Consider the following 17,167-nt stretch of genomic DNA (forward strand, 5'->3'; position numbering starts at 1 on the left):
TTCCGTATTTTCTGGTTACATGCGTAGGCAAAAAGCTGTAGATTATGTATGTATGTAGACCATTATTATATAACGTGTGAACGCATCGGTGATAGTAAAGTCATTAGGTGATCTATTGACTTCCTTCGCACGAATAAAATTGCGTTCAATGTGTTACCTCTTTACTTACCATAATGGCTAAGTATTGTTCGATGTGTAGAAGTTGCCTCGTTTAGGACATTATGTTTGATCTGATTAGGTATACAGATGAAACCTGGACAGCTAAGAAGAAAGTTACAAATGCCTACACGGTGTGACCTACTTTTGATTCTCAGAAAAAATTATGAAACATTTTTTGTCCAGGAAAATGTGTTTTCCGGAAATAATTAAGTCTTTTGATAACTACCGTATGTTATGCAGAGAGGTATAGTATGCCAGCTTCAATGATCATTCTCAGCTTAAGGTACCTATAGTTAGTTATACCTATGTATTATCATCTTATATTTGTAAAAAATGTGAAGAATGGCCAAAAATATTTAAACCTAATGTAAGTAGGTAGATACTTTAGATGAAATTCCTACGCTATTCTTAGGCAGACGATCATTTACACACATTCCACCTGAGCAGCTCTTTAAAAAGTCATTAAATAGTGTGTAAGGTGACTTAACTGTGGTGTTTAGATAGCTATCCGCGTCACAGCGTAGTGTCGAAAGCGTTCTTTTGTTTGTCTGCATATGTGCAGTGCTCGACTAAACGTCTAAATTGTTCACCGGTTCTCACGTGCTTTGAGAAGTGACACAAATTGCACAAGCCATTGTTTATTAAGAAAACTTTATTTACAATGAAATATTTTACAATCTATCGTCATAACTTACTTTCTATTGTACATACGTAGATAAACGTAAATCTATATCAGTAAACACCAATGTTGGCAAGTGAGTACAACTTCTACTTGCCCAAATCCATAATCGATTGTTTGTAAATACTTATACAGTAACAAACGACTATGCCAATAGAAACATCAATAATAATATCACAAATAATTTAGGGTAACTACTGGTAAGCCTCTTTAGATATAAATAGAACTGCATTTGTTACATTTAAGTGGTATGACAAATCTGGGATCCTCCTAATAAATATTATTTCCAAGTTTTATTTACAAAAGTTGTACTTTGCTGCTGCCGTTTTAAGCATTTACGATTAAGCAGTCTTAAACCTATATCCCTGCATATAAACTAGACAAAAACTTTTCCACTCAATAAGGTCATCATTGAATTCAAACATCGAAAAATCTTCTACTTAGGTTAGTTGATCTAAAGAGGCGACTAATTTAATGGCAGTGATTTAACAACACACAATATTTATTACGCTCTTGTTTTAGTTTTACCAAATTCTTCTATATGGTCATATTCTGCGAACCCTGGATCGGAGTCGTAGTACGCGTAATCATAACTGTTGTCTTCTTTGTTGTGCGGAGGGTTCGCGAAGTGCGGGGCGCGGGTGGTGGGTCGCGGCGCCGGAGTCGACGGCGGCGTCGGCGGCACGGGCACGCGGCTCGGAGGGCGAGGGGGCCGGGTCTCCGGCACTCGGGGACCAACAGTCGTTGTCGGCCCAACAGATACCTCATTAGCGGGGGCATAGTTCTGGTTCAATGCTTGATAGTCAGCCGGCCGAGATGTGGTTGTGTAGGTTTGGAAATAATCAAAAGTACGTTGAGTGTTCACTGTCTGCGGTTGAGGCGTAGTCGTGTAGATTACTTCGGGTGCTCTTGTGGTCGGTGGTGCTGTAGGCGAAGGAGCAGGCCTGAATGGCCTTGGAGCTGCCGTCTGAGCCGATGGTTTAGGAGGAGGTTGAGTTTTACCAGATTTCTTGCGATCTTCGGGTAGCCTGTTGCCACTCGCAGCAATATTGAGGGAATGAGCACCAGCCAGGAGTTCGCGGTCGTATAACTCGGGGCGGTACTGTCCATCGTCTTCGCCCTGAGGAGGATGATATTGGCCGTCATCTTCATCGTCATCTTCAGCAAAGTTGGCAGATTGAGTGTTAAAGGCGAGGTTAGTGTTATACGCTACCGTGTTCAAGTTGAGCGGAGGTTCGGGGCGTGCAGTCGAGTAGGTCGTGGTCGGAGCAACAGTGGTCGAGGGATTGTTGTAATAGGCTTGTTTCGAGTAAGGCACAAAGTTGTTCTTTTCAGGTTCATAAGAGACACTATTAAAGTTTTTATAAGCTGGCGTGGTCGTGGGGAAAGTTCTTGCAGAAACGCTGTAGTCAATAGTTGTTGGCGTATCTCTGACATTGTCCCTGTTGTTTTCTACTCTATTATTGTAATTATTGAAGTTCTTGGCACGCGCGAATTCGGGGTCTCTAGGAACATCAGCTACGTTGAAACTATTTCTAACTTTGAAGGGTCGATTCTCGTTCTGAACATTCAGTCCTGGAGTAGACTGTGCGTCGTAATTATACAACTCTACGAGACCATCCTTCTTATTAAACCGTGGAGCGGCAGTGGACTGGGACTGTGAGAAAGTGGAAGGTGCGCTACTGGGGTAAAATCTGTTACTTTGCTTAGGAGTGACTCGGGGAACTTCAACGTATTCATCCTTGAATTGTTTGTATTGCGGAGGTACGTTGGGAGGTGGGGTGATCGTTTGCCTATTTTGAGCGTTATAACGGCGGTTAAAGTTTTGTTGGGGAGGCTCAGAATACTGTTGTTGTGGGGCAGTGTTCGGTGGGAAGGTGGTGGGAGGTGCCTGTGTGGACACATAGATAGGGCGTTTCCTAACCAGCTTGCGTTTAGAGTGTGCATCATACTGTTGGGGCGGGATGGCGGGCTGTTGAGGGGACGGGGGCGAAGCGGGGGTCGTGTACTGTGTAGGCGGGAATGTGCGTTGAGTAGTAGGATAAGTGCGTTGTGTGGTGGGTCTTCGGAAGGATTGGCGTTGGTAAGGCTGTTGGGACGAGACAGGGGCGGGAGAGGATGCGACGGAGGATTGCTCATCACGGCCACGGTCACGTTGTCCACTGAAGAAGTCCGAGGAGTGCGCTGCACGGAGGTCGGAGTCGGGTCGGTTCGGCGCGACATTGTTCTGAGATAACCGACGGTCTCCGGTCTCGGCCCGCTGGAGACCGAATTCAGCTTCATCATCGCGATTTCCATAAGACGACAACTTCTTGGTGTCAAATCCTGTTGTAAACAAATATATTATAACACACATACAATAAATAAAAGGAACTAAAACTACATTTACAGTGAAGCTTCAGCTTGCTGATTTACTGAAACAGGCGCCAATTTGCAGTCTAATGAAACAATGATCTACGTTTTTAAAAGCTTTAGAATGCAAGCGTTCGGCTGAAGCTTAAATGTTTTGCAATTCATTACCAATAGTGTCCACTACTAGTGCAGGAGACGCGTCAACAACCTGGTTGGTCTCAGGTTATTTATACCAATAATTTTCATAAGGTATAATTAGTCATCTCTGCACGTCGACCTTGTATTCCCTATTACTTCTACTGTAATTTCCAAAGAAGTTACGCAAATAATAATAACATGAGTTATTATGACTGATTACCGCCCACTGCTTAATCAATACACATAATTGTTTATCTATACAAACTCTTTGGTCAGTTGAAATCGCCTCTCAAATTACTTACTCCCATACAGAGCTGCCTACTTCAAATTCAAAGGTGGTATTTCTAAGCGGTTTTTAATAACTTGTAAGTTATGTACAGCTCTAATTAATTATATAGCATTAATTACATGCACTCACAAATATCATTAATCAATGTCTTAAACATCCTTTGTATGTGTATCATTTGAGTATCTAATTTAATCGTAATATTTGTTTCTCCCATAACATTTTCAATGTCTCAATTATATTGAATTGAAAATGGAATATTTTTTATAAATATGGCACATAGTATCATCGAATTAGCTTTTGTACTGACGTATAATACAAAGACATGGCCTTATTTACTTTGCTAATAAATAAAAGACAAACTAAATTTCGATATTGGTGAGCGTAGTGTTAGTTGCAAAGCTGGCTCACCGGATCCGATCCTGTAGAGATCGAACTGACCGTCGTAGATGTCGGCAGGACAGGCCAGCGGGTCGTCGTCTCCCCAGTCCGTGCAGGTCTGCGCCTCCTGGTGGAACAGCGTGCCCGGGGGACAGAAGAACCTGAAGTCTCGGATGCCTCCGCCTGCGACCCTCACGCACACGTGGAAAGCTTTGCAGCCGGATTTAGCGTCCGCGTAGTATGCGCCTAAGATTCTGCCTTTGCAGTTGAACCTTTCGGCGCTCCCTGTACAGAATGGAAATGTACTTGTAAGGATTACAAAAAAAGAGGTATGCCGGGAGCGTTCTGTCATTCTATAGACTGGAGTGTACGTAATATACTATTGTCTATGCACTTTAATTTCTGCTTATTGCTTCAGCATCTGTTGGTATGAATTAGATGATACACGTACCACAACAACTTTTTATGTAGTTATTATCAAATTATGAGTAATAAATCTAACAACTGACATAGATCAAATAAATCACTTAATTGGTGCGAACCTACATTATTAATGCATGAGTTATTTGATTATTATAATTACTATGTGCATAGACTAGCTTTCTTGTTTTTATAACTGATTTATATCTTTGGAAAATATGAAATGAGAAATGAGTTTCACTTCTCATTTTATATCTATGCATTATGTAAGTCTTTTAAATCGGAATTATGCTTTAAATGACCATAATTTCAGATGTTTCATATTTAATTATTACCCACTAACTGTACCAACATACAGTTTGTAAATCAGCAAATTACTTTTTTGGCAAAATACTGCTAAGAAGAAATGCATTATTTTTATATTGCCACCGTTATTAAGGAAATCAAGCCAACACAGAGTTTTACGTTCTAAAACTGGCAAAAACTTTGTTCAGCAGCCAGATTTATGCAGATAACAATAAATTGCAGTGGCGTTGGTCGTTCTGATGGCAATGATAGTCAGTTCTCATCGTCCAAGGCGACTATTGTGCGAACAGTGTCACTTTAGGTAAACCTGCAATTTCTTGCGACTAACCCGTCTAATGAGACGAGTACATTGCGACATTATGACGCGAAGCACGCTAATCCCGGTGAATGTAGGTAAGATCTGCGAAAGAGCGGTGACCTGCACCATTAAACTCTAAGAGCACACTGCAAACTTTTAGTCGGCCGATAGTTTGTTTGCGCTCATAAATTAGTATGGAAATGAGTCGTAGTATTCACATAATAACTATCAGGTATTCGGACGGTATCACACCGACTGAAAACATTGATTGCAATCAAGATTTTCTTAACAAAAAAAATTGTCATCCATCGGGTCAACTGTCGAGCGACTGTTTAGTTTGCAGTGTGCTCTTAAACCTCTAAACATAAAACGTAGTTCTAACATCACCGCAATTAAACCATTTTATTAACCATAACTACACATTGCAACAGAACGCACAGTTTCTTCAGATACCGATTAATTGAATTGGTTATTTATTTCGAAAGACGATGTACAAAATGGAATGTGTTACGGGTAATGATCGATGCCCAGGTAATTATAGTGAAGAAAAAATAACGTCTAGTCGACTCAGTAATTGGTATCACTCATCGCGGCTAGCGTGACTGACGAACTTCCTCGGAAATTCCATTTCATGTTGAAGAAGGTTATATTTTTATAACACTTTCCAAGACATTAAAATAAATTTTATGTAAATTTTAATTTTAGGTAAGTGAAAAAAATCCACAAAGACAGATTGGAAAACGCATCATCATCAGCCTATCGCAGTCCACTGCTGGACATAGGCCTCTCCAAGTGCACGCCACTGAGATCGATTTTCGGCTTCTCGCATCCAGCTCCTGCCAGCCGTCTTGCGCAAGTCATCACGCACTGATTGGAAAACGAAATTGTGTTAAAAAAAATATTCGGAAGATTGATAAAAAAATTACAGGTGCGCGAAGTATGTATTTTATTTGTTGAAAACCAATGCCTATCTTTCAGTATATTATTTTAAGTTTTTGCCTGAATGTTATGCCTTTGTTTCTCGAATAGTGTACGATTAGACTTTGCCGCATAGTCCCGAACGCACTTTACATAGGTACAACAACCAATTCGTAATGGTCAGCGCACAATAATCTCGGACGCATGTGCGTATTACCTAAGACGCGCGGAATAATACGCGTGTTGTACGACAATAATACGCGTGTAATACTGTATTGGATACCGTTTATGGATGCCTATTTCAGGCGTAGACAATAGAGTGACATATTACAACAAAAAGTCTTGACACGTTTACGGATAGTTATCCAAACCTATAAATTATGGTTACCTTTCGAATAAAGGGTACAATTTTGCTTTGCTTTGCGTTCCACACTCAAAACGCTGCTACGAGAAAAACACAAAACAGACAATATCAATTGTCTCAATTCGAAAGAAAAACTGATTCATTAACAGCAATTAATTCTGTTCTACACCTAAAACAGTCACAGTCCAGTAAAGATCAAATAACAAAGGTAGATTCCCATGCGTGTGGTATACTTGGTCCGTGGGAGGGGGCAGCGGGGTGAGCGATAAGATCGCGGGCGCGCTTGCGCAACCGCGCGCGCTGTAAGGTGCCATAGCATCCTCTACAAAAGGTCACACCACTACCTTATGTAAGCTAATAACGTCTAACTTTACTACGCTCACAAACAAATGTTGATCATTTTTTAATCCGCCGAGAGGTCAAAGAGCAGACATTACCGTTTAGGTAATTGCGTACGTGCTTTATGACTTACTTCCCATTTCTCTCATACGAAATTTGTTCTTCTTTTAAGATGTTACCTAAGTCTGAATTGTGCCACGAAAAAAAAATGTAATCAGTCTTTAGAAATCTGAGTGCTTGAGACGGAAGAAAGACGTGATCTGATTGACTGATAAAACGAAGACAATGCATGACAGATAAAGTTAATCAAATTACTACCGTTTCCGATTATACAACATCGTTTGATTAACAGATAGGACATTTTACAATAACCGAGCTGAATCCGACGTGATAGATGTAGCTCGGTAACATCGAGAGCATTCATTTGTTTCTACTTTCGTAAACATACAAAGCTGTTAGTTTGATGTGCCGTGAAATTACATTGATGTCGTAATTACGTATCAAGTTTTTATTGGCATAGCAGATGCTATCAATGTCACAATAATATGCAAACGCATTGCTACACCGGAAATTTCTTTGTTTATTTATTTACATTTGCAACTCGACTCAAAAAGTGCTACACTCAGCGACTTGTGCTAATGTATGCGATGATGTAACTCATTGTTGTGATGACTCGGTGAAATATTGACAGGTGATCGTTCATTCATATCCAGTCAATAAAATATGCTGCGAACACAGAAATATATGTCGATAATATTTATACTTTCGCTTTCATTCATACTCAAATACAAGGTAAATGTTATTTTTCTCACGCTTTGATTGTTACGGTTCAATACATTAGATTTTCCACACAATATAATGTTATGTGGCAAAAACGTTATTAGTTCACACTGTTGCAAAATGTTCAAGCAACTTAAGTACCTAATGAGCTAATATCCATTGAATCTATCTACATTTAGAAAGCAATTAAAACTTGACAATTTAATTCATTTATGATACTTGGTTTTTCCGCGACGTTTGAACGAGTACCTTGTATTAAGCCCTATCTATACACAGAATATCCTATCATAGTTACTATTTAACCTGGTTACGGTCTCGAAGGGAAGGGATTATATGTCAAACACAAATATCTAACCACAAACGGGGCCAACAATTGCCCAACTGCGATCGTAGGTACGAACTGCAAGCGACCCTTCAACCACAACCCGAGCTTGCCTGCATTGATATTTGCACTCGGGTAAGTGCCCAAACACATGAACCTTGAGTCGACCCATCCGTTCGCCGGCCGTCACGCCGCCCTAGTTCTTACGGAGAGCGGACCGTGGGAATATCACTTATGCAAATCCGGGGAATCGATTATCGTGGCGATGCGCGATCGGCGCGGGCGCAGCGGCAAATGGAAAGTGCATCAGTTGCGCAACTGACGTGCAGTGCTCGCAGCGACGTACGAGAACATCTGTAATGTGCAACCTGATGTTTGTGTTATGCGTCTTACAAAATGTTGAGTTGACTTTACTTGTAGGACGAACTTTATGGGCCATTGTTTTCAATTTACATTGTTTATAATATATATATATGCGATAACGTCTAGGGGTTGATTGCGAAAATTTTGAAACTTATACATTTGCACTTTTGGTGTTTTCCTAAATTTATATTTTTGAGACAAAATATAAACTATCGATTTTCATTTTGTAAATTAGTTATGACTACATTTTCGTGTGGGAAAATTACATTTCCAAACAATAAACTGGTATATTTAACTTCCGACGCGCCCGGACTTTCTGCACATTAGGCACACTCAAACTACGAATACTTCCACATAATACGCACGAGCCCGACCCCGAGCACTAACACCAACATCCTCACTACAGACGCAGCATCAAAACACATCAAACCAAAATGTGGAAAAATCACACAGAGCAACATTACCAAGCGGCGAAAGAACACGAGTGATATTTAGATAATTCCGGTCACTTCCGATATGGCACAGTAGACAGGTGCGGGTCACACGCGTGTTGTCGACTTACCCAGGACGGGGAGCAATGTTAGCAAGATCCACAGAGGGGACATGTTGTCGCGAGGTGCGTCGCGAAGGGACTGCGGCTGGGTGCGCGCGCGCCGCCCGCCCGGCCGAAGGAGGGGAGAACTGAAAGCTCGCCGCCCGCCCCGTAGACGAATGCCGCGTAGTCACAGAGTAGTAAATTAGCAGTTTATCAATTTTGTTAATGACTACTAGCAGCTTCGTTTACACGTATTTCCTTTACGATTGAATGTTTTTAAGAATTTAATTTAATATCATCCGTTGACTCGAAACTTTTCTGCTGAAGGTTTTCAACTTCTCTGCGTAGTCACAATTTAATATTTTAGCAGTTTATCAATTTTCTTGATGGCTACTAGCTTTGTTTACACTTATTTCCTTTACAACTGAATATTTATAAGAATTTAATTAAATATCTTCCGATGATTCAAAACTTTTCTGCAGAAGGTTTTCAACTTCTCTTTTGTGCATATCAGTTTATGCTACTATATTTGTATTACACTACACACGCAAGTATACAACGAAGTACAAACACAATTAAAAGGAATTTGCTTTTAAGAAAGTTAAACATGTGTTTATCTAACAGTTGTGACCGCTCTCATTCATCTCATGAGACTGTGGCATTTGCCAGTGAACCGGACGCGTGATTTATTAGACATCACCGATGTGTATCTCCACGAACTATTGTTTTGTTAGCTCATTACTCATAAGTTTTATTGCATTACGTCACGACCCGCCAAATCTATTACACGGCCAGACGATCTATTGAGAAAATCATCAATTATGTGACTTGAGTTGTCCCTAATTGCAAGACTTTTAAAATCATTAATTATACAAGATAATACACACTTGCATGAATCTGATTAAATAAGGCGGCGCATAATAGGCGTGAGATACTCAAGTTTTTAGTTCTGTTACGATTTGGTACGATCATTAGTTTTGTGTCGAGATAATCAATAAAGGGAATGTAGCAATATACTTAGTGCGTTTTTATCGAGCATGCGAATATTGTAGTCCATTAAAGTAACGATGGAATTGCTATTCAAAAAAGCAATCGAAGCTTGATGTAACTTGTGTATATCGAATGTAGAATGCAATAACAACAATGAGTATTTACTGTCGCTAGGAATACGCATCTATAATACGACTTTTACTTTCAGAAAAAAAATAGATCTACCGTACGTATATTAGATGTGAACCATTACACTTACACACACATCGACAATGTACATTATGTAAATAAGTTCGTATAATAAAGGCATAACAGTGTGATTACTGTTCTCGTCTTCATCTCCATGCATTTGTAAAAGTAAATAGTAGGAAGTCTTTGTAAATAGCAACTGAATTACTGTATTATTGAATTGAAAGATATTCAATGCTTTAAATTGCTAATAGAAATTGTAGTTTCTTTATTTTATTTTGATATTATTTAGCTGTTTATTAGTTTTCTGTTATATTTATTCCGTCTCTTCTCCATATTCCTATCGCATTAACAAATCCTAGTGTCAGAGTTTTTTCAAATCCACTTGACGTTTTCTTCCGCGGTGTCGCAAAAATGATGAAAGTTTAATATGCATTGTATGTTAATTTATATGCATGAGCACGTTTGCATCAACTTAACGAGACCTTAGCTTATTAGAAATAGACAACTTAGGTACTAGATAAACTAGTAGCTAGCTTATAATAATTGCGAACTATAAGTAGAGCACGGTAAAAACTTGGAAAAGACATGGTAGCATTTGCGAGATTTACAAAATCAACTGCTAATCATTATTTTATAATATTATGTTCTGTTTTCAATTATAAGCCCCTAACCAGTGAACCTAAACTACTAACTACATAGATGTATACTTGTAATGGGTCACGGAGGTTACCGCAGTCGCTTCCTGTTAACTCAGACCCATGTGAGTGAAGCAATTTGTGAGGCGGGCCGACCATTAAGCAATAAACTCGTACTTAGACATGACTTGCGAAAAATAACTAATTTCTAATGTAGATAAATTATTTATCCTACTAATATTATAAATATGAAAGTTTGTGACAATGTATGGATGTATGTTTGTTATTCAATCACGCAAAAACGGCTGGACTGATTTGGTATGTAGATAGGTGATACCCTGGATTAACAAATAGGCTACTTTTTATCAACACACCACGCGGGCGAAGCCGCAAGCGGAAACTAGTTTATTATAAAGGTACTATCAAGCGCTATTTAATGCAACCTTATTGACTGCAAACAGATCTAAATGTATGCATTGTGTAAAGAGTTTAATGTCATCAACTTGCTGTAAGAAAATTGAAAAAAAAAACAAGTAAAACTATTCATATTTTGGTACATTTTCTGATACATCTAGACCTAACGATAAAATTTACATTATTATATTCCTCAAATACTCGTAGCATGCTTCTACAACATCAACTCTTACATAAACCTTATAACATGTAATACAGTATTTATTTTTTCACAGCATCCTCACACGCACAACGAGCACAGATGCATATCATCGGCGTGGGACACCATACCAATTGTGCCCACACTTAATACCTAACACCACACTGGTTAGCAGATGCAATCAGTCATGGAGAACATACTAGAGGAGGTGCCATAACGGAAAATCTCTTAAGCAAGAAGCGCGTGAAAATGCGGGGGTGCGGGGGACGAGGACCTTTACTGCTTATTTGGACCCACAACTAAAAACAAAGTCATTAATTTATTCAAATCTGTCTGCAAAATAGCACTTTTCGAATGTCAAAACGATTTATTATAATTATTTATTTATTTATCTTATTTCACAAAGGTAGCCATCTTATGTGCTAAGCCCCACAAAACCGTTGTAACCGTTGGAATACCAAAAATCGTTGGCAGATGTCTCAAAGAACTCGAACACCTCGTTAGTTCACTGTTAACTGATCGTTTTGGTATTACTCAGCCCACCTATTTGACCTAAAATAAAGCGCCTGACCTAGATGCATTATGTCATCTCCGCTCATCTTTCGTTACTCCGTGAAACCGATGTAATTAAACAACACAGCACTGTTATTGTTACTCGATGATTCACGGCTAAAACTTGCCATTGAGCTAAACAAACAGCGATTTATCTAAGAAGGCGTATGTTTTAGGAAGACAATAAGTATTCAGATAGTTACAAGGATGCTTTATCTGTTAGCATCTGCGATTTATCTAAGTGTTACGCCTTCCTGTTTGAGTTTATTTTAGGCGAAGTAAAGATATTGGCAGATAAAATCCTGAAATTAATTCTATATATTCAAACTAAAGTTTTCCACAAATATTTGACAACCACATTTTGCAACCTCAAATAGATACTTTCTGATCTACAGCCAAGTACATACATAAAATTACCGATACATTGAATCGAACATATTTTCACTAAATCATTTTTTGCGGCTATATATATCAATATACCAGGTACGGTACGGTAAGTTACCTCCCCTCTAATTTTCAGCCAAATCGGTCAAGCCGTTTTCATGTTATGTCGTGACAACGGAAAGCGGGTTTCATTTTATATATATCTATAGATATATTTAATACTCAAAAACCAAATCTGCCATAAATAGAGTGCCTGCAAAAGTCAGTGTACGCATAAATTAGAGTGAACATTTGATGGGAGCACGAGACGGCGCTAAGTCGTGAAAGATTCCCATGAGGTGTCCCGAGTTGCCTCACCTGCCTCGTTCCGTACACGCGAGACCACTACCATGTGTTCTCTTCATTTCCCTAAATGATGTGACTACTTTTCATATGGTTTGCTTCATCATTATAGTGAGTAGCTGAAGTTATAGTATTAGACGAAATTGGAAACAGGTGTTGATTGCTTGTTTTTCCTCATTTATTAATAAATTATGAAAGAAATCGATCATAGTCAATTAAGATTTTGATAAATTCAGAAAGAAAACAAAAACAAACTGATCTATCTCAAATATTTTCTTTTTATAATACCCATTTCATCAAAAAAGCAGAAGCTACAAACATCAAACCACATTTATGTATGTATTTTATTCAAAACTAAATAAATTACTAGTTATTAGAATCGAGAACGGTTTTCATAGTAGTGAAGCACCAACCGCGACATGACACGACTCCACGACGCGACGCAGCGCCCCGCTTGTGATAAACTGTCGCAAGTCGCTACCAAACTCTAATTATCTCACATATATATACGGTTATATTAGAGCTAATATTACGCTTCAATTACGGTCATTTACTACCATATAGTTTGAAACTTTTCATCATAGATCATAGATTAGATGGCTGTCATTTACTTAAATATGTATATGTCACCGGAAAATAATAGTAACCGCGAATTTATACATTTCCTAGGAAAATAAACATTCGTAAGATTTCAAACAAGAAATAAATTGTATTACCCCCATATTTTCCGCTGACTTAAATAACCCTACCGATTTTTGTACAGTTGACAGCTGTCAGTTTTCAAGGGCTTTACTGACTAACAGAATTGTCAACTGCACTGAAAAATGGTCAGACCATATGGTCATTAGTTTGAATCTTTCCACCGTAGATAATTACGTTATAACTCCTCAGTAATGTATCGTATTTTTTACAGCAAAACCCTATGTAATATAAAGTACGGAAATATAAAACTTTATGTTCCTATTCTATTCAGACTCGCAGCTTTCGCGACGTAAATAAATCTTTTAATACCTCTTTGTTTAAGGCTGTGGTCGTCGTTTTATGAGATTTTACTCTTTTGTCTGTTATAGTATTTCCTAGGTTATTTTAGGCTCCGTTTTCACTTTCCTTGTAAGAGTTTATTGAATTAAATAAAAATGTGTAATTCTGAGAAAAATCGTCATATTTTTATGTCAAATATTAAAACAGACTTAAAGCATAGAAGCATCTTAAAAGCATTTACATAAAAAAGATCATATTCATACTACTTCAAAGAAAAAAATCACTAAGCAAGTAGTACACATTGACGATCACATACAATTCGCTTTTAAAATTTCCTTATCTTATTATTAATTATACTGTCCAAAAATGGCTAGATAAAACCAACAATTAGCTTCATTTAGAGGTCAACTTTCAACTCAAACCGTCCAGTATTGGTCACGATAAGTCATCATTTATCAACTGTTCGTCTTTTGTTTACTGACCGCTGATGACTTAAAAATAATTAGCAAATAATGAACTTTATGCAATTGTAATAAGAGTGTGTATTTGTCACCAGGTTGCTTCATACGAGGTGTATTGTCTTGCGTTGGCCGTCTGGTTATAACAATCAAGACAATGGACGAATGTGGAGATGAAGCAAACACTAACTTCTAGTGTGTAATATGTCTGTATGTGTAAGACGTACCTATACTTCTCGTTTGTTTATCAGACAACAAATTAATGGAAAACAAATGATAGTAACGTCATCATTTTTCCACTTAGTGTACACTTTTCTAGTCTATAGATGTGAGTATTGATAGATAGACCCATATCCATAATATGTGTATTCTCTGACATACCTTGTCTCTTTATTTAGTTTGCGTTCAAAGTGTTTATTATTTGCAAAGCCTGTATACTGAAGTGTGACATTTGAACAAAGTGCAAGTTAACCAACAAAACTAAAACTCCCTCGGGTCTCTGCAAAATGTCACTTTCAACAAAGCCTTGAAATGCATCGGTAAGAAGACACGTTTCCAAAACATTAACGTTGCAAAACAAGAATTAAAAAGCAAGTGATACTTATCTCAGTTTTCGTCTCGTCAAGTTATCTGCGTCGTGTCAAACAAAACGTGATAAACCGCAAAAAGAACACGACGCACCAATATTAGTGTTTATTTTTGCATATAAATAACATTTCGCGAGAGAAATCTCAAGAGAAATGTTACTGTTATAGTTTAAACTCGTCACATTTCTAACTATCACTTTCATTTCACAATTTAACACATAGACGTGAAATATTAACACATTTTGTAACCTTTGAGTAATTATGTCATAACATCACATAACGCACGGTGAGCCAACTAAACCAGGAACAGAACATCACCTATTAATCATTATTCAAATCGTAATTCGACTTAATTAAACTTTTCTTTAGCTCTAATTAAAAATTTTAACAACATGGAAACGATTTTAACCTAGTTGCATAATGGTGGTAATAAATTACTTGGTTTAGATTAGTTTGGTTATGGTATGCGTGTGCGCAGATTGGCGTGCATCGAACGGGTTTAAGCTTCGTTTAAGGACGCAATCGTGTGCCGGCTAATGTCGCAAACGGAGCATCTGACCCATCGAGAAATAAATGACTAGCAGAGATGTCATAGAGCAAAATCTCCTATAAAAATAACGTCGCCAAAATGCGAGTGCACAGGGGGCGAGGAACATTACTAGTTCCGCCCTTTTTAACACGCTTATATTAGCTTCACTTGTAACTATGTATGTAATAAAATCTTGGAATCTTAATTAGACCTGCTTGACTACTACGTTACTTGACCTACAAGAAGGCACCTGACCTACCTACCTTATGGCATCTCAACACATCTTTCCTTCCTCCGTGGTCTGACCCGTATTACATCTCCTTAGCTCTAGCCGACCTGCATACGAAGAAGCTGCGAGCCTTCTACGTATAAACGTGGTACAGGATCCGCTGCCAACTTTCGTTTTCTTAACTTGCACACTGTTTGCCTCGCCTTGTAAGAGTGAAAATTGTGAAATACATATCCTTGTAAATGCGAAAGTAAGGAGGCCTTTGCAGTACAAATATTGAACCGTTTTATGTGCCTAACATAAGTTAGACCATTGAATGGTTTTTACGAGCATTTCTTAGTATGTAAGTGAAGCTGCGGGAAAAAGTAGTAGCGCGTATTATGTAAAGGTCAATATTATGGTTGGGCCTTCGATGAATACATTCAATTAGTTTATTAATCAATCGAATATCATTTGCCATGAGTTTGACATGATTGATAGTAACTCATTAGGATTGTATGTATGAACTTAGTACGAAGCCGCGAAGGCAGCTTGCGCAGTACTTCGCGCGTTGATGTCTTTTTCAGGGAGTTGTGAAATCACGAATTCAATAAGTTCAAAAAATGTTGAAATATGGTTTTTTTTAATGTGCAAAAACATACTCGTAATAATTTCCAAAAAGATACTTCATTGCCTTCTGCGGGTTTTACAACATAATATATAAGGTTTCTCATATTTATTTTCATACCTATCTCTATAACACATAGTAATTTGTGAAACAGCGAAGGTCAGTACATACTTTGTTAAGCACTAAGTCATCCTTAATTACATTTCCCACGTACGTAAAGTGCTGTTTTTATCGCCTTTACGATTTGATGATCATGCGGCTGACAGGATATTAGGTACAATGTTTCTATATTAAAATGTGAAGAAAATTAACAAAATAAACTTTACTTAAAATCGCAACCAGTGTTTTAAATGCATTCAATTCAGGAATGTTGAATGCTATTTGCTTAAAATCAGATACGACAAGTAAATAATTTGGAGGCGAATAAACTTAAACATTTAGAGTGCACTGCCGACTAAACAGTTGGCCGAAAATTTACCCTAAATTGACATTGTTTGTTTAAAGGAAATATTATTCCTATCAAAGTTCTCAGTCATTCTGATACCGCCTAAATACCTGATCTATAATGTGTTCATACTACCATTCAGATGACTATTATCATACTGATCTATGAGCCCAAACAAACCGGCGCGGTCGACTAAAAGCTTGCAGTGGATTTTAAAAATTTAAAAACCTATCTGTGTCATACATCTGTAGGTAGCAAGTTTTATTGTTTAAAGCAAGAACATTTATGCATAATTGTACAATATGGTAGTAATAAAAGAAGCGACACGTTTTAACGTTGCGCGTTGTGAAACGTGCGTAGAATGCGGTACGATGCGGCATAGTACGGGATAAGCCGAGCCAATTAATTCGCGGAGATGACCAGTCCGGCTCGTGTGTACTTGCGGTAAGGATTATGTAGTGGACGCTTAAGGCAAAAAATAAGTCACATGTTAAATAGTATTTTTGTATTTGAATAAAACTTTTTTCAAAAACATTAAACAGGCTTCAACTGTACACCTTAAAATGTCTCTTAAGTCTGACAAATACTATGAATCGGTTCAGCTAAACATGAGAAAATCGCACACAAACTTACATTCGGATCAAAACTGAGAATCTTCTTTGTTGAAGTCGGTTACAAATACTGTACGTTTAATTCGTTTTATTAATTTAATAACTTATATTCCTATAATCATTTCTACATCAAATTTTCTTAAAATAAATGTAAATGAAAACTGAAGTGAACCGTGGGTGTGACAAAAGTCGTGAGTTACGCCAGTGAGAATAGTTTTCGTTTTACGTTCGCAATAAATTGTAACGTGTGTTCTGTAATGCCCTGAGAACTGCACGCAATTAAATGTCACGTAGGACATGAAACATCGCCTCGCGTCGCAATAGGAATACTACAACATTCAGCTTTATTTACTACTAGTCGTTTTCCCGCGA

At 37.9% G+C, this 17,167-nt stretch overlaps 1 protein-coding gene across 1 annotated transcript; it reads right to left on the reverse strand.

The window, feature by feature from the left end:
- Window positions 1-799: 799 nt before the first annotated feature.
- Window positions 800-8,791, reverse strand: LOC135116874 (adhesive plaque matrix protein-like). The gene is made up of 3 exons (XM_064034506.1): window positions 8,668-8,791; window positions 4,026-4,280; window positions 800-3,163 (listed from the first exon to the last, which is right to left on the reverse strand). The coding sequence occupies exons 1-3, from the start codon at window positions 8,708-8,710 to the stop codon at window positions 1,344-1,346; spliced, it is 2,118 nt and encodes a 705-aa protein (XP_063890576.1). The 5' UTR covers window positions 8,711-8,791; the 3' UTR covers window positions 800-1,343.
- Window positions 8,792-17,167: the final 8,376 nt, after the last annotated feature.

Source organism: Helicoverpa armigera, chromosome 4 (genome assembly GCF_030705265.1).
Source record: "Helicoverpa armigera isolate CAAS_96S chromosome 4, ASM3070526v1, whole genome shotgun sequence".
Lineage (NCBI taxonomy): Eukaryota > Metazoa > Arthropoda > Insecta > Lepidoptera > Noctuidae > Helicoverpa > Helicoverpa armigera.

Bases quoted from the DNA above. Each gene is read 5' to 3' on its own strand.
- LOC135116874 (XM_064034506.1), bottom strand. From the start codon at position 8,710: ATGTCCCCTCTGTGGATCTTGCTAACATTGCTCCCCGTCCTGG. The intron at 4,281-8,667 runs GTAAGTCGACAA...CATTCTGTACAG, and splicing joins AACATTGCTCCCCGTCCTGG to GGAGCGCCGAAAGGTTCAAC. The intron at 3,164-4,025 runs GTGAGCCAGCTT...TGTTTACAACAG, and splicing joins TCTCTACAGGATCGGATCCG to GATTTGACACCAAGAAGTTG.